This window comes from Giraffa tippelskirchi, chromosome 8, assembly GCF_054371585.1.
Source record: "Giraffa tippelskirchi isolate mGirTip1 chromosome 8, T2T-mGirTip1v1.2.pri, whole genome shotgun sequence".
Taxonomy (NCBI): Eukaryota; Metazoa; Chordata; class Mammalia; order Artiodactyla; family Giraffidae; genus Giraffa; species Giraffa tippelskirchi.
This window is the reverse complement of record NC_137282.1, coordinates 146,498,259-146,516,769: the sequence shown is the minus strand read 5'-3', so window position 1 is coordinate 146,516,769 and position 18,511 is coordinate 146,498,259. Positions and strand designations below refer to the sequence as shown.

The following is an 18,511-nucleotide window of genomic DNA, read 5'->3' as shown; positions in this document are numbered from 1 at the left end:
TCCAAAGTGTACTATGCCCACAAAGTTGAGAAATTTGTAAAATGACTAAAAGCAATAATAATAATAATTATTATGGTGAAACAGAACACCATTCCATGTTCGATACATGAGACAAGGGCTCAGGGCCGGGACAATGGGATGACCCAGAGGGATGGGATGGGGAGGGAGGTGGGTGGGGGGTCCAGGAAGGGGAACACATGTAAACTCATGGCTGATTCATGTCAATGTATGGCAAAAACTATTACAATATTGTAAAGTAATTAGCCCCCAACTAAAATAAATAAATTTATTAAAAAATAATAATAATAAAAATAATAATAATAATAAAAGCTAGAAGTAATTATTATTCGGGCTTCGCAGTGGCTCAGGGGTAAAGAAGCCGCCTACAACGCAGGAGACTGGAGTTCGATTCCTGGGTCGGGAAGACCCCCTGGAGGAGGAAATGGCAACCCACTCCAGTATTCTTGCCTGCAAAAACTCAAGGATAGAGGAGCATGGGGGCCTACGGTCCATGGGGTTGTAAAGATTCAGACACAATTGAGCAACTAAACAACAAAAACTATTAAGGTTTTCCGGCTCCTTCAAACTGCAATGGCAGCTGTATTCCGGCGCCTAGAACAGTACTGGTACCTCCAGGCGCTCAGTTAACGGGCTTGTGGCAGGATTAGGCCTTCTAGTACTACCGAAGTGAAGGGAAGTCAAAGTCGCTGAGTCGTGTCCGACTCTTTGCGACCCCACGGACTATACAGTACATGAGATTCTCTAGGCCAGAATACTGGCGTGGGTAGCCTTTCCATTCTCCAGGGGATCTTCCCAACCCAGTGATGGAACCCAGTTCTCCCGCATTGCGGGCGGATTCTTTACCAACTGAGCCACAAGGGAACTAGGGCACCACAATTTAGTCAACGTAAATAAGCCAAAATATAAAAGCTTAATACAGTAAGGGGGCCGCGGAACAAGAATTTTCAGAAAAATAAGCCGTACAACACATACAATACTTTGTTCTCTCGGTGTTTACATCTAGCGGGGGCAAAAAAAAAAAGCATTCATTTTCAACGGAAAGTGGGACCACAGGACAGAATCCGGGCCCCAGAAACCATCCGGGCCCAAATACACACCACGCCCAGTACGCAGGCGCAGGAAGGGGCGGAGCCGAAGCTGGCGGAGGCGAAAGGCGATTCGTCGGATTCCGATAGTTCCGCCCTACGTCCAGCGTCAGACGGTTACGTGTTCGTCCAGGGCCGGCGGGAAGAGTTCCCGTGTTTTCACAGTAGCGCGCGCTCGCACTCCAGCGGCTGCCGGTCCAAACGTGGGTTGGCTGTGAACCCCGCGCGAGGAGCAGCGGTCACAACTTCCTGAGTTCGCTACGAGGACTGCACGCTTCCATCCGGTAAGTGTGAGAGGGGTGGCTGTAGGGGGTCCGCAGGGTTGCCAGATGAGGCCTCTTTGGGTCGCCGCCGGCCAGAAGTCGCGTATTTCTCTGACGACTGCCTGGCCACTGTCGGGGTCGGGGTGAAGAGGCAGTTAAACGGTCGCGGGGTGGGGATGGGAGCGGGGGAGAGGTGAGACTGCACCCGGTCCCATTAGTTAGGTCGGTTTTGGCGCGCTTTCCCGTCCGCGTTCACTATTGGCTGGCGGGCCCCGTCCCGGAGGCGCGCCCATGGGTGGGAGAGCCCCGGCGCGCTGAACCTTGTGCCTCTTGTTTGGCTTCTGGGTCTCTGTCCCGAGGACAAACTGGCGGGGTGGCGGGGCGGTGTCTGTGCAGCTGGTTGGTGTGAGGGCATCAGCGTGGGTGTACCTGGTCAAGAGGAACATCATCCGTCCTCATGACCAGGAATTAACTAGTGGAAATCCATTGTTGTTGTCTAGTCGCTAAGTCACGTCCGACTTCACGACTGTAGCCTGCCAGGCTCCTCTGTCCATGAGATTTCCCAGGCAAGAATACTGGAGTGCGTTGCCATTTCCTTCTCCAAGGGGATCTTCCCGACCCAGGGATCGAACCCTCGTCTCCTGCATTGACAGGCTGTTTCTTAACCACTGAGCCTCCATGATGGTCCGCTAACTGGGCTTATGGGAGAAGATCCCTGAATCCTGCGTCTGCTCATTTAAAGAAAAAATGAACGTGGTGACACTTGGTTTCATCAGTTTATAAATATTTCCTTGGACTCAGTCCTGTGCCAGAGTTTTCAATCTAGTTGTTTAAAATAACTAGGTAAGAAAAAGTAAGGATGTCGGCGGGAGTGCAATGAGCAAGTGAAGAGTTAGGTTTGACCCGTGGCTTTCAACTGTTTAAATCATGACATGTACTAAATCACATTTTTTACATCGCAATTTAGGACTCATTCCTCAGCGAAATTAGAACCTTCAGGAAGCAGTATTTATTCCTCCTATGCCATACACTTGGATGTTTTAAACACCCACTAAGTGATTTTGGAATCCCAGGCTGCGACCCGCAGTTTGAAAGCCACTGCCCTGGCTCAGCCCGACCAGCATTTGCTTAACATTAAACAAACTAGAAAATAGGATGCGTAACACCATTGGACTTCTTTCCTAAGCTTTTTTGATTGCGTTTGTGTGTGCTAGCACACAGCATAAAGTGTATTCATATGGGATGGGTCATAGTCAAAGTTTAGAAGTCCCTGCACTGAGTAAAGAAAGACATAGCTACAGAAATCAGTGAGATCTGTATGAGAGAAGATGAGAGAAGAGAGATGGCTGAGTTCAAATTTGGGTTTGGAGTGAGTGGAGCCCAGTGTTCTGGTTAATAAGATTGCATAGCCCTTTCTTTGTCTACCTTTTCTTTGCATCCATCAGCGCCTCAGTTAATGGTTAAACATTACCTTCACATGGAAATGCGTAATCTTATTTGATTAGATATTAAGTCAGTATTAAGTTATTGCTGGTTACCAGAGCCAAGTTTATTATAGCTTAAATCTGTCTTTGAAACAGCAAAGTTAGGATGCTGTTCTTGACCTGATCATACCCGAATGTCTGTGTTTTACTTTTCCCACTGACCATTTTTCAGATCTTTGAGAGCCCTGCATTTAATCCAGAACACCATCATGTTTTGTAAATTTGCTTAGAATACATATTTTCTCATATGTAACAAAATTTTACCAGCCAGAATTATTGTGTGTGTGTGTGTGTGTGTGTGTGTGTATGTATAAAGTAGAAATATTAAGAGTCATTAGCTTTAGTCACTTGTCATTGACAGGGCTGAGTTTGGGCACAGTGAGAAAAGATTACATCTTTTTTATCGTTATGATTTTTTAATTTTAATTTTTACAATTGTACTTTGAACAAAAAACTAAATGTCACTTTCTGGTGCAGATTATTCTGTCTTTGAATTGCTAGTCTTCTGTTTTTCATCAGGTTTGTAATGAGTCACAGTATGAAGCAGAAACAAGGACTCCAAGAGAATGTAAAGGTATGTGATGCAATCACTTTCAGCTGTTGTAGAAAGCAGACAGGTAGATGTTTTTTGACATAATTTGGTCAAATTTAACTTGGCTATAATTTCTGTGAACCTTGACTTAACTAAATTATGAGTCTGAGGGGCAAGTAACAATAGAGGACAGTTTAAAAATGAATTATGGTTGAATATTAAGTTTCGTGATCCAGGTACATAGGATGTTTTTCCATTTATTTAGGTCTAAGTACTTTGTTTTTTTTAATGCTATTGTAGCTGGAATCGTTTCCTAATTAAATTTTTGGTGTGGTCATTGCTGCTATATAGAAATGCAGTTGACTTTTGTATCTTGATCTTGTTTCTTTCAACCTTGCTGAACTTGTTTATTAGTTGTAATAGTTTTTCTTTAGTAAATTCCTTAGGGTTTTCTGTATACAAGACTTTTATTCCTTTGTTTTTACTCTTACTACATTTCATGAGATGGTTTTATTAAAATCCTTTGTGTGTATATTCAGATTAGATCTTTGATCACAGAGACATTTTGCATTATTACCTTACCTTAGTATCTTCCTTACATTATTTTTCTTGAATAATAGTTTGTACTGATAATATGTGAATTTGATTCCATCATCTGCCATAAAGGGTCATAACATCTTCCAATTGTGCTTTGTATGTGTGTGTTTTTAACCTTTTTATTAAGAAAATATTAAAAAATAGTAATATGATCTCAATTTACTTCCCCCATTTTCAGCAATTATCAGTATATCAGTTCAGTTCAGTCGCTCAGTCATGTCCGACTATCAGTATATGGCAAGTCTTATTTCATCTCCATCTCTATTCACTCCCTCTTTCTTCCACTGAATTATTTTGAATCAAATCCCAGACAAATAATTTATATAATTCCAGCAGAGTCTAACATTTAAAGAGAAGTCTAATGTTTAGTAGCTATAGTACAACTATCTGGGATATAAAAGGACCTGGATTCTGCTTGGTTCTGCCTCCAAAACTGTGATGTTGGGTGAGTTATTTAGCATCAACAATTACATTTGGGTGGCTGGATGCTATAAAGCTTACAGTTGTGAAAGTTAAATCTTGGAAATGGTCATTTAGTATTTCAGTCATTTATCTTAGTAGCAAGCATTTAAATAAATTAACATCTCCTATTATTAAAAGGTTTCAAAGTTGTATTTTCTTCTGTTTGTCTGGAGACTGTTGACTAATCTAAATTGTATCTGAAATGTTGGTGTAACATTTGTTCTCACAGTAGCCAGCATTTGTTCTTCAGTTCAATAGTGAGATAATAATCAGCAGTAGAAACTTTACCGTGGGAAAGGTGAGCTCTAGTCCTGTGAAGTGCAGTGTGGAATCGGTAACTTTCTCACGCTGCTTTGGTGTCATGTTCTTACTAACTTTGTTTGAGTATTCACTGTTGTTTGCTATCCCATGGTGGCAGTATAACTAATGATTTTTTGCAAATGTAGTAGAGAGATCTTTTTGATCAGGAAATATAAAGGAAGGTATTTACATATTACAAGGAAGGCAATTTTTTTCCCGAAACAATAGCTTGGGCAATTTGGAGTTCCAGTATGCCTCAAGCATTGACATTTTTGCTGTCTGCTAATGAATGGTCTTGAAGCAAACTGCTTCTGTACTCAGGTAAAGGTTGAGGGGGAGAAGCAGGTCTTCTTACATGTGTAATGTTCTTAAAATTATATTCTTTTGGTGAATTCATATAAATATGTTAGGGGATATTCACAATTTAAAGAAAGCCTGAGAGGAATCCTTTTGATTAGGGGAGAGAAATATTTTGCAGTGTAAATAATTAACCCTTTCCTCCAATTTACCCCCTTTGTGGGTGTCTGCCATAAATGTAATGGTATTTGGTACATTTCTAGTTTCTGTGTGGAAGATCTTTTTTTATAAGACAGAATACAGATGTTTCTGGTATGCTGGAATTTCATCATATATGAAGTATTAGAACTTAAAAATATCATATTTTTGTTTTAACTAAACAAATGACTGACTGTAGCAAGAACATATTGAAATGGGAGAAGAGCGAAGAGGGACTGAAGAGTGACTTGTTTGTGTCAAGTTTGAGTAATATGATTTATTTTTAGAGTTTCTTCAAACTTTATTAGAATTTTAGGGTAATAATAAGTTTGCTAGTTGATCAAACCATGTGTAATTTTATAAAATTATATACCATATCAAACATTAGCATCCTTTGGGTTGTTTTGTTTTTTGTAAATTATAGTAGGAATAAGATAGTAACAGTCCATATAGTAACTTAGTAATCAGGTAATTTATTATGTTGACTTTCAGAGTAGTCCTGTTCCAAGAAGAACTCTGAAGATGATTCAGCCTTCTACGGCTGGATCTCTAGTTGGAAGAGAAAATGAGGTGTGTATTGTTGAGCTAGAATGGGGTACAGATGATACTGCACTTACATTAAAAACATTTCAAAGACTTACTTGGTCAGAAATACCTAAATCATTGAAACTTGGAAATAATTTAAGGATGACAATTGCATATTCCCCACAGAAGTGGTTTTTGTTTTAATTTCAGTTTAGGAAGTTGAAAGTTGGTATGAATATCTGTAGTAGAACTGGGATAATAAATTATGAGTTTACCTATAGGCATAATGTTTGATTTCTTTCTCTTTTTTTTTTTAAGAATAAAATGTTAGATTCAATCATTTACCCTTGTATATAGATGATGAAATCATGGATGAGGGTTTCTAGACTTCTATGGGTTGAAAATCATGCCTTCCCACGGTAGTGAATTATTTAAGTAATGAAATGAATTCAGCTAAGCCTTAGACCGACCCAAGTCTAATCTAAAATAATTGCTGTAAATAAAATTGCTAAAATATGACTATACATTTTTGTAGAGTTTTGAATTTATAATTTCTTAAAAGAGCCAAAGATATCAAAAAGAGAGATGAATGCTATAGTTTTAATTCAAAAGAGACAAAGCTATTCAGCTTTCTTGTTCATTAAACAAAATGACTGATGTACATATTTTCATTATAGTTGGTTAAAGGCTTGTCCAAACAGAAACATTGGAATGACCAGTTAATATCTAAGACTTCCAGCTCTGGAGTTGTTACTGACCCAGAACATAGTAAAAATAAAACTCTTGGAGGAGTCAGCCAAGAAGCATTTGATCTTATGATTACAGGTACCAAAAAATATGTATATATGCAGCTTTTATCTTAAAAATTTAAATTATACTAAGGGTAACTATTATTTGTTGTTATGAATTCTGCCCACAGCTTTTTAAAATATTAAAATATTTTGCTTTAATGTTTTTGATAATTTAAAATTTCTTATGGTTGGAAATATATAAAATGTAAATTTAGACAGGTCCTATGGTTTGGTAAGATCCATATATGGGTGAAATATTAAAGGAAAGGATACTGAATAATCTGGCAGCTTTGATATTGGACATGTAAGACTTAGAAATAGTCTCTTCAGAAGAAAAGTGTCTAGAGGATGAATTTGCGGAGAGGAACTTGAAGAAAAGATACCAGGAGAATGATATAAGGGAACAATAGGAGGAGTGAAGATAAGTTGAGAAGCATGTGCCTATGATAACGACTGATGTTAATGGAATGGCAGTGGAACTCAGAAAAGGAAGCTAGTGAGGTTTTATAAGTATTATGGAAGGTGATTACTTCTATTCTAGTAGTGAGTCATTGGATATTATTACGGAGGAAAAAACTTGAAACCTGGAGAAGTTAATGGTCTTACCCAAGATTAAAGTGATCTGGGCTCATTTTGAGTTGCCTGAATGACAGTGGGGGAAAAATAAGTAGATAGTGGGTTTTTTAGGCAAAATTAAGAAAGGTTGATTACATACAAATAAAGAAGTTCTAGTAATAATGTAAAATAAACAACAGGATTTGTGACATTCATCTGATTTGGCTAAAATTAATGAAGATTGATAGGAAGTAATAGCTAAAGTTAAATATGGAAATAAACAACTCAACTATACATCGTATTGCTATCATAACCACATAGAAAAAAATTAATCCATATAACTTGAACACAGAACTCTTGACTATACACCCTCAGTGGGATATACTGTGAGGACTAAAAGAACTACAAAGAAATCTTGAATTTAATTTTTGCTGTTAGTGGTATTGCTATAGTAGCAGTTATGGCGGAAATTTGAGTATATTTTAGGATTGAGCAAATGGGTAATATGTTGATATGGTTGGGTTCATGGTATAGTGAAGGGAGATACAATATGTAATGGGGAAGGAAAGGAAGAACTCTGTTGTGGAACCGGAATTGGGAGTGTTGGTATGAACTGATGTGTTTTTTTTTTTTTAAAGAATCTAACTCTGCCAGTGAAAGAGCCCAGAAACAATAGCACCTAAATAACAAGAAGCACAATCACATCCAGTTCTTGGTTTGTAAACATTATTCTCCACTAAAGCTCCCTGGAGAAATGGCTGCTTCCAGGACTGGGGCAAGCTCACTATAGAGTGAGCTTATAATCTCTTGTGTTAGAAAGCACAAGAAATCTCTCGTGTTAGAAAATCAACAACTGATGCAGGGGTTAAACGGATAAGGAGACTGCTTTAAGGGATCCCCTTGGCTAAATTAGGAAAAGTTTGAGCATCAAAATGAATGATGACAAAAATGGATTATAATACACTGAATTAAAAAGAGTACATGAATCCATACTGGTAATTTTCTTCTGAATTGGGGTAGGGGATGTTCTTTGACAGAATAACGCCAACTACTGAATGTTGAAGGAGCTACATAAATGGAAAATCCCTACTTTTTCATCCACCATAGAAACAGTAGATTTAAGAAATATTGGTGGAACTAAAGATGGATGAAAGGTTGTTAGGGAACTGAATATTAACACCACAGACTCAAAAATTTTACTCCATAGATCATTTACTTGTTACTGAAGAAAAAAAGTGTCTTTACAAGGGAGAAATCATCTTAAGCGATTGAATATAACATCTCTAGGATTGTGACAAACTAGGATTGTGACAAATTAGTATGTGTTTCTTCAGTGGTACACTGGGAAGGATATAACATATTTACACAGTGTCCTTGCCAACATGTATAGCTTGAACCTAATAATGAAAATGGACAAATCCAAATTTAAGGGTAATGTAAAAATAACTGATCTGGACTTTTCACAAATGTCACTGTTAAACAAAAAAAAATATGAAGACACATAGCAAATGCAGCAAACAACCTTTAACAATCAAGATGAAAGTTATATGTGTATTGTACTTGTGTTGGAATTGTTTTGAAAGATTGAAAATCTTAAAAACGTTGGGGAAAATAAGAGAAAAAACTGATTTGGCTTTCTAACTTTAATCTTTTTAAAAATGGTATTACTAAGTACTGAGTAAGACTAATTTTTTTTTTTAATAGACAAAAAGTTACTGGGTTTTTACAGCAGTATATATAAACAGTAATGATTTCCAAAGTTACACTGTAAAACATTGGTTTATTTTAGAAAATCCATCCCCTCAATATTGGAAAGAAGTGGCAGAAAAACGGAGGAAGGCTCTCTATGAGGCACTTAAGGAAAATGAGAAAGTATGTACTGAATATAATTTGTGACATTTTTAAACATTCCGGGATCATTTTACTTCTGCTGTGTAAGATATTTTACTAGAGCAATATAAATCAGATTTAATGTTGGCCTAATAAAGGTTTAATTAGGCAGAACTGTTACACAGAAAGAAGCCTATTGTGTTGAGCGCCAAGGACAGCTCCTTTGTTAGGAACTTTGTCCTAAATGTGTCTGTCAGTTGTATACTTGGAGGCATATGGAGGCATATGATTTGGTTTACAGCGTTACAAATCTGTGAGATATTGAAGTATTTTGGTTTATGTCACATAGCTTCATAAAGAGATTGAACAAAAGGACAATGAAATTGCCCGCCTGAAGGAGGAGAATCAGGAACTGGCAGAAGTAGCGGAACATGTCCAGTATATGGCAGAGATGATAGAGGTAGGTGTCTTAACCTTCACCTGACTCAGAGTCAGGTAGTGTGATCAGAAAGTGTTTGGGCTCTAGGATCAGCTCTCCTGATTTGAGTCCTAGCTCCCTGCCGAGTGCCATTAAGTTAGAGTTAAGCAGGTTGTTTATCCTGTCAGGGCTCCATTTTCCTCATCTATAAAATGGGAGTAATAGTGCCTACTTTATAGGCTTCCTGTGAGAATAATGAGTCATAATAGGGAGAAAATTGAGAGAACTGCCTGTATATAGTGAGAACCCAATAACTGTTAGATGCTATTGTTTATTATTATGAAACAAAAGAACACCTGTTTCCTTGTAGAGATATAAAAAGGAATTATATCTGAAAAATATAGGGAATTTATTATATTTCACAGGTGTCAAATTTTCAGACAGGCCTTTTTAAAAAAATTTTTATTGGAGTATGGTTGATTAATAGTGTTGTGTTAGTTTCAGGTATACAGCAGAGTGAATCAGTTATACAGCGGAGTGAATCGGTTATACATACATATATATACATGCAGACATACACAGTTTTTATTTAACTATAATGCCAATAAGACATGACTGGCACTTATAAAACTGGTATTAATAATTGGTGTACTGAATAACTTTGGTCATCTTATCTGACTTTTTTTAAAATTTGGAAGTAACTAATGTGTTTATAAGTATTAACCTGATGTCTCTTAACTTTACTAGTCTTAAAAACTAGGTCTTAAATTTATTCATGTCTGCAAAAAATCATCTTGTGGTTAGGAAGGAAGTTTTTCAAATCAAAACTTTTCTTGTACTAAATTTCTGCCTTACATTTTAGCACCATGACAGAATAAAGTTTTCTGTAGTAGCTCTCTTAACTGCTGTGGGAGTATTGGTCTAAAGCAGATGAAAAATTAGGAAACTGGTCCTTTACTGTAGTTTGAGAAGTACTGGTCTGAATTGTATTCTGAAAGCATCTCAGTACTTAAAAATAAGCAAATTTGTAAACACTGACTTTGCAGAAATAGGATCTAATATGGTTAGCACTTCGATATAACACTTTACTGCTTGTAAGTGAATTTAGTAGAGACATGAAATGAAACCTCATTACAACATTGAGGGTTCCTTATATCAGCATAGTAATAATGGACTTGGATTGTAAAGTTTTTAAAATAAATTATTGGTTTATTCTTTAAAAGAGGCTGAGTCATGAACCTCTGGATAACCTTGAATCATCGTATAGTCAGGAATTTGATCCTGAACAGGCAACTGCTGAGGATTCTGAGTGAAGTAGAAGACTCAGAAATTGGTGGTACATGTGCTGAAGAAGTTGTCTCTTCCTCTACAGACGTAAAACGGAGTATATGAAATTCAGTAACTGCCAAAGTTTACCTCCACTGTAGTTCTTTGTAGCAGAACAAATAACTTTATAATGAAAACTTGTTACCAGACTTGCTTGTTTGTATCCTGGAACCCTATTATTGTATTAAAATACAAATACTATGTATTTTTAATCTGTGGTGTTTTGTGTAAATAGCATTTTCTCAGTTGTCAGACATGACTTGTGTATATGATAAATAAACTTCATTCTGTTGAGTTTTGTGTGTATCTTGGAAGAATGAAGTATAAAGAGTCTGTGTAGAAAATTTGTCTATTTCTGTGCTTTTTGTTTCGTTTCCTTTCTGTTCTGCTGCTGCTGCTGCTAAGTTGCTTCAGTCGTGTCCGACTCTGTGCGACCCCATAGACGGCAGCCCACCAGTCTCCGCCATCCCTGGGATTCTCCAGGCAAGAACACTGGAGTGGGTTGCCATCTCCAATGCTTGGAAGTGAAAAGTGAAAGTGAAGTCGCTCAGTTGTTTCTGACTCCTAGCGACCCCATGTGCTGCAGCCTACCAGGCTCCTCCATCCATGGGATTTTCCAGGCAAGAGTGCTGGAGTGGGCCGCCATTGCCTTCTCCAGAGTGTTCTGCTAACCAGCTTGGAGGAAAACAAGGGAAAATGACTTCTCCCTCTTTAGACTGAGATAGCTGAGGTTTTCCCTCATAAACCTGGTTGCACCTCAAGCTCAACTGGAGGGAAATTTGATTTCCAGACCCCAAGCCCCGGTAATAGGACCAAGTAGGAGTGTGAACATCTAGAGATCCGAAAGTTCCCCAGGAGAATCTGATTAGCCATGAGAAGCCTCAATTGGCTGGTAGGATCATACTTTTCTTGGAAGCTTAAAATGTTGGGGTGGTGGTGGTGGTGGTCCTCTAGAGAAGCAGAGGGTGGAGCAGATGAAGAGACGCAGTTATAGCTAAGGGTTCTGAAACTTTCTGTTCACACATTTCACATTACTGGTGTAGACAAAGTATGCATATTGAAGTAAGAGGGTGAAATGAAGGATGTACTGTTTTGAAGGAAGAAAAGAACAAAAGGGAAATTGAGAAGTATACAGCATTGGGATTGAGTAAGTTCTGTGGACAGCGTACAAGCAACTTCGTGTAAATTGACAATAAAGAGCAATGTCAAGCTCTTAAGGATTACTTTAGGCATGTTATTCTTGTAGAACTCCAATTTTCTTATCTCTAATATTGAGGTAAAGTCCACCTCTGTTTTTGTGAGGACTAAAACTTTTAAATAATGGAAAGTTACTAACCTGTAGCAGCATTGTCCAAAAAGTTTTCTGGGGTGCTGGAACTGAGTTGTCCAGTATAATACCCAGGTATTGGAAAGACTGATGTTGAAGCTGAAACTCCAATACTTGGGCCACCTGATGCGAAGGGCTGACTCATTTGAAAAGACCCTGATGATAGGAAAGATTGAGGGCAGGAGGAGAAGGGGATGACAAAGGATGAGATGGTTGGATGGCATCACCGACTCAGTGGACAGGAGTTTGGGTGAACTCCGGGAGTTGGTGATGGACAGGGAGGCCTGGCGTGCTGCAGTTCATGGGGTCGCAAAGAGTCGGACACGAATGAGCGACTGAACTGAACCTTGAGTACCAAATGTGGCTGTATGAATGAGGAAGTAACAGTTCAGTCAATTTTAATTTATATTTAAAGAGCCATGTGAGGTCAGTGCTGCTGTATTATAGTGCTGCTCTGTATATTTCAGATTTGGTCTATTAGCCCAAAGATAGGATTGAGGAAGAATAGATAAATTTTACATTGTTTTACCACAATAAAAATAATTTTTAAAAAGACGGAGATTCTTGATTAGAGGGAGAGGGAAATCAGAGGAGGTTAGAATGGTAAAGAGGAGAGCTAAGTAGAATAGGGTGACTTGGCAAATAGAAAGTATTTCTGGAAAATGTCAAAGATGGATTGCTAGGATTTGGTAGCAGGGAGCAAAAGAGGAGGGAATTAAGGATTTTAAAGTTTAATGTCAGAGCTAAAACTATTAATTTAGAAGAAAATAGAAAATTTTAGTGACCTCAGATTTGGTAAAGATTTTCCAAATGGACAAAAGGACACATCACTAATTATACCATAAATCAGATTGCATAAAAATAAAATTCCCTTTGAAAGACTTAAGAGAATGAAAAGACAAGCCACAGACTGGGAGAAAATACTTGTAAAACATACCCAACAAAGGATTTCTATCTATAAAGAACTTAAAACTCATTAGCTAGATAGACAACCTTTTTTTTTAAATGCAGGAAAGCTTTGGACACTTGGAGAGCATATGTACAGATAGCAAACAAGCATGTGGAAAGATGGCATTATTAGTCATTAGGGAAGTGCAAATTAAACTGCAGTGAGATACTGCTTATTGCCAAATTAAGACAAATTGAAGAAAGTAGGGAAAACCACTAGTCCATTCAGGTATGACCTAGATCAAATCCCTTATGAGTATACAGTAGAAGTGACAAATAGATTTAAGGGACTAGATCTGATAGAGTGCCTGGTGAACTATGGACAGAGGTTCGTGACACTGTACAGGAGACAGGGATCAAGACCATCCCCATGGAAAAGAAATGCCGAAAAGCAAAATGGCTGTCTGAGGGGGGCCTTAGAGCTAGATGGGAAGAGAAGCGAAAAGCAAAGAAAAAAAGGAAAGATATTCCCATCTGAATGCAGAGTTCCAAAGAATAGCAAGGAGAGATAAGAAAGCCTTCCTCAGTGATCAGTGCAAAGAAATAGAGGGAAACAACAGATTGGGAAAGACTAGAGATCTCTTCAAGAAAATTAGAGATACCAAAGGAACATTTCATGCAAAGATAGGCTCAATAAAGGACAGAAATGGTATGGACCTAACAGAAGCAGAAGATATTAAGAAGAGGTGGCAATAATACACAGAAGAACAGTACAAAAAAGATCTTCACGACCAAGATAATCACGATGGTGTGATCACTCACCTAGAGCCAGACATCCTGGAACGTGAAGTCAAGTGGGCCTTAGAAAGCATCACTATGAACAAAGCTAGTGGAGGTGATGGTATTCCAGTTGAGCTAATTCAAATCCTGAAAGATGATGCTGTGAAAGTGCTGCACTCGATATGCCAGCAAATTTGGAAAACTCAGCAGTGGCCACAGGACTGGAAAAGGTCAGTTTTCATTCCAATCCCAAAGAAAAGCAATGCCAAAGAATGCTCAAACTATCGCACAATCGCACTCATCTCACACGCTAGTAAAGGAATGCTCAAAATTCTCCAAGCCAGGCTTCAGCAATACGTGAACCGTGAACTTCCAGATGTTCAAGCTGGTTTTAGAAAAGGCAGAGGAACCAGAGATCAAATTGCCAATATCCGCTGGATCATCGAAAAAGCAGGAGAGTTCCAGAAAAACATCTATTTCTGCTTTATTGACTATGCCAAAGCCTTTGACTGTGGATCACAATAAACTGGAAAATTCTGAAAGAGATGGGAATACCAGACCATCTGACCTGCCTCTTGAGAAATCTGTATGCAGGCCAGGAAGCAACAGTTAGAACTGGACATGGAGCAACAGACTGGTTCCAAATAGGAAAAGGAGTATGTATTTCTGTGACACAGTTTCTAAATGGGGCTTCTGATTTCCAACCCTAATCTATAAACAGTTCTAGTTTGAGAAACTGAGTTACACACTTCACAAAGTCCACAAAGGTTGAAAAGGTACAGTGGCTCAGCAGAGCACAGCTTTTCATGTTTTAAGTTTTGAGACAATTTCCCCAGGGAGCCTCATGAATCCACATGGTGGGAAGAGCATCCCTAACAACATTCCTGTAATAAAGATCACCGACCTACACTTTCTCCAGGCCCCTCAGCGGAAAGTGAAAGCATGACACTAAGTTTAGTCAAGGCATGTCTGAAAGACGAAAGTATTCAGTTCAATCTCTTGATGGCTCCAATTTAAGCTAGAGGCAAATATTAGGGTAGTTAGAGACACAAAAAGCTACAAATCCTTTAAGTGCTTTTTCGTAGATATTTTTTGTGACAAAGCTTTTGATGAGGCTGGACAGTATGCAAGTGCAAGTTTTCTTTTACGTATATTCTAACAAAATTTGGACGGTGAAAAATCCAAGAGCTTTAGGCTGTTCTTTGGGTATCTGTACACATAATACTCCATCTGTCCAGAGCTGGGCCATTGGAGGTGAGCACTGCTCCCATCAAGTGTGAGTTCCCCCGAACTCCTGGTCAGCCTGATGTGCAGTAAGATCATGTCTGAAAGCCAAACACAGCCTCAGCCAAGGATGTGGCACCTGGAACGCTGGCACTGAGACAATGCAAGGATGCATATGGGTGGGGCAACAGCATCCATCTACATCCACTGTAGCATCCGTTGTGGCTGTGAGTTGGGTTTGGATTTGGCATTTCTGAGTACCTTAGCTAAATGTCATCAATAACTCCCCCAAACACCACTGCTTCTAACAGTTACATAGGTAATGTGTCTTCCAGTGAATTCTCATTTTATAAACTTAATTTTTATAAGGTTATTTCAACAGGGGTGCTTTTCATAAGTTTGGTCAATCACAATAATGTTGAAAATGAATATAGAGTTTTTCAACCACCTAAAAGAAAACGCTGAAGAATAATCTTACCAGCTCTTGTTATTTATTTCAGTTTTCCAGGATAATACAGTGGGGTGCAGACAGTGGCATCGTAGCTGGATTTAGAGAAATTAATGCCTGTGAAAACCAATGAGGAAATATAGCACCTCTGCAAAATTCTCGGGCCATCCAGACCAGTTCTCACTGGCCAATATTTGCAAGTGATATTTCAGAGAACTGCAGTCTTTAAGCTCCTGCATACAAGGCAAGTTATTGCATGTCATGACAGAGAGAACATAGCAACCCCAAAATTTAACCAGGAGGCTGCTGTTTCTTTCACTTTTCATAGTAGACTCAAGTGTGTTATCAAAAAGATCAACGAGAATAGGAATAAACTGCCAATGTTTGGCTCTTCTCTGGTTGACAGGGTTTAAGTAACACCAAGATGCGATACTCTGGAGCAGCAGGATCTTTATTTTTGGTGCCATCTCGTAATTTTGCAACAAGCGAGCTACTTCTTTCATGTACTCAGCTGCAAAATTGCCAGCAGTGGGTCCTCCTGTAAAACAAAGCATTTGCATTTCCAGAAGTATTTGATAGGTCTAGTAGCTAGTGACATGAGCACTCCTGTGTTCACACTCAGTTTTCCTCTCCCCCGCCACTCCAAACTCCATGTGCTGCTCTGAAATTGTGAAAGTGTACGTTGATCAGTGTGGGGTTACGTGAAGAGCACTGGGAGGTCCCTGCCTGCTCAAAGCTCCTCCCTGGTTCCTTCATCAGGCACCTGTCAGTATTGCAAGATGAAGAAAGCCTGGCTGTGTTCACCTTGCAGATCTCCCTCATGGTTTCATTCCTGACTCTCTGTCTTCAGTGCTTGAAGAAAGTACCAGAACATTAGAGCAAACAGAGGAAAAACCAACAGGCTGAGCTGCAAGGTCAGGGTCTAACTGGCAAGAGAGGTTTTTCCCGAGTTGTCCATCATTGTCCTGTTCTTAACGCTTTTCTTAGCCCAACTCTTGCAGATCTGGGGCCAACCTGGTCCTTGACTCTACTCCCATCCTATACCTGAACCCCAGATCTTCCTAGTTCAAATCTTGAACTCTGAGAAGGTCATAGGTAAGAAGGCACTGATGAAGACAATTTAGATAGTGAGGAGCGGCAGGTACGGTTGTCTGGATTCTAGCCACTGGAGTTTTGACCTGGCTTGGATTTCTCTTATTTGTACTACCAGTTTCATGGTCTTAAGAATTTTCTCTTTGATGTCAAATGTTAGCGAAAAGCTGGCGTGAGCCCTTTTCGTTGTTCCCCACATGAAATTAAAGGATTCTCATCCGTTTATCGTTAGCTAACTCTTACCCCCAATGATGACCACAGCTCTATAGTGAACTGAGCCCGCCTCATTGGTGGTTATGATTTATCCTCCTGCACATGGGCATTCTCCTGAGTTTCTGTCTTCTCTCTGGTCCTGTGCTAGTGGTTCTTAATCATTCTGGCACCTTAGGGCCCATTGATCCTTGTAAACAGTAAATGTTTTCTCTCATGGACACCATTCTGTAGAAGTAGTCTATCAAACGGCATCAAAATAATTCATTTTTCCATTTAAAAAATAATCTACCAATGACACTAACAGCTACCAACAACAGCTTCTAATTAGGAGACGTGTTTTTGAGGGCTGTCTATAAAAACTTTTTTTACACATCCTGACAGTTATTAGGAAAAAAAAAAGTGAAGCAAGTTTGGATTTGACAGAACAGTGTGTCTTTAAATGGTTTGTGTTAGTTGCTCCGTTGTGTCCGACTCTTTGCTACCCCACGGACTGTACACCAGGCTCCTCTGTCCATGGAATTCTTCAGGCAAGAAAACAAGTGGGTTGCCATTCCCTTCTCTAGGAGATCTTCCCAACCCAAGGATAGAACCCAGGTCTCCTGCATCGCAGGGAGATTCTTTACCATCTGAGCCACAAGGGCCCTTAAATATAATTTCAACCCTTACCACTTAATTTTCTAGCCAAGTGTACATTAATAGTTGTTTTTCACTAATGCACCTATTGGCTTTCTTGGTATTAATAGTTGTTTTAAGAGCCTAAAGTTCTTACTGATTTTTCTACACTATTGCCTGTATAATGCAGTTTTTGCAAGATAAAATATAAAATATCAAGGAGTTTTTCCCTGTAAAAGGGTTGACAAATCAATTCAGTATAGTCTTTGATTTTTTTATATTAAAAATTTTGTTAGGCAATTTCAGTGTATATGTGTGTATATATATATAATTTTAATGAATAAAAATTAGAAACTACCTAATTAGTCATATATCTTATGGACACATTCTTTTAAAACATGAGATCCTTGAGGAGAAAGTAATTAGTAGTCATCTGGTGGTACAAAGATGAAAGACCAATAATTTAGGCAAAGGAAATGTTATTGGACTCTTAAGATGAGGGTTAGGAGACTCACTCACTGACAGTGTTAGAACAGGCAGAAAGGTTGTGGAACACTTCCATCAGTACCGCTGATTAAATCAGTACCTGTAAAGGCCAACAGTCCGATTCTATAGGCAGCTTGAGCTCTCTGTTCAAGGGCTAGAGATTTATCTGTCAAAATATTGCCAAGTGCCAGAATTTTTTCTTTATGAAAAATACTCTCAGCTGGAGGGATGTATTCTTCCTCCTTCTTAGTGCAGAAGCCCTTAACGACACTCCAGCATTTCTGGAGGCGGTGATATAGCCCCACGAAATACTGAAGAACCTGAGTCCAAAACTGCACATAATAAGCCTGAGTCTTTGCCATTGTGTGAAAAGGCCAAGGGTGCTTCAGTCACATCCCTGGCAGTAACAGAAGTGAACAGTCAAGAACTCTGGAACTCATCACTTAGCAACACCATGGGATGGAATACACAAGCCCGGGGTGGGGGAGGGAGCCATGTATGCCGAACTTTCTTCAGCCTGGCATTGAGGCCTTCTGCACTTCAGCTAAACCAAGCTTACATTCACTTCTCTGGTGCACAGAATCTCACCTTAAACTAAACTGGTTTCCCCTAACACACACTCAGTGAGTTCCTGTCTTTGTGCCTTGTTTAGGCGATGTCTACTAGGAACTTGCTCATTCTGCTTTGACTGTTCCAATGTGTCAAACTTTCCACTCATCTTTCATAGATATTATGCCAATTTTGCTTATTTGTTACA

The 18,511-nt window shown here is 39.0% G+C and overlaps 2 protein-coding genes across 2 annotated transcripts; one reads left to right on the top strand and one right to left on the bottom strand.

Annotated features, from left to right (window-relative positions):
- The first annotated feature begins 1,391 nt into the window (after positions 1-1,391).
- Positions 1,392-11,028, top strand: GMNN (geminin DNA replication inhibitor). The gene is made up of 7 exons (XM_081522175.1): positions 1,392-1,562; positions 3,373-3,427; positions 5,732-5,809; positions 6,442-6,589; positions 8,900-8,982; positions 9,290-9,400; positions 10,582-11,028. Exons 1-7 carry the CDS (start codon positions 1,546-1,548, stop codon positions 10,669-10,671), a joined length of 582 nt encoding a protein of 193 aa, XP_081378301.1. The 5' UTR covers positions 1,392-1,545; the 3' UTR covers positions 10,672-11,028.
- A 4,349-nt stretch (positions 11,029-15,377) lies between these two features.
- Positions 15,378-18,168, bottom strand: ARMH2 (armadillo like helical domain containing 2). Its single transcript, XM_081522174.1, has 2 exons — positions 17,855-18,168; positions 15,378-15,889 (listed from the first exon to the last, which is right to left on the bottom strand). Exons 1-2 carry the CDS (start codon positions 18,114-18,116, stop codon positions 15,462-15,464), a joined length of 690 nt encoding a protein of 229 aa, XP_081378300.1. The 5' UTR covers positions 18,117-18,168; the 3' UTR covers positions 15,378-15,461.
- Between the last annotated feature and the right edge of the window lie 343 nt (positions 18,169-18,511).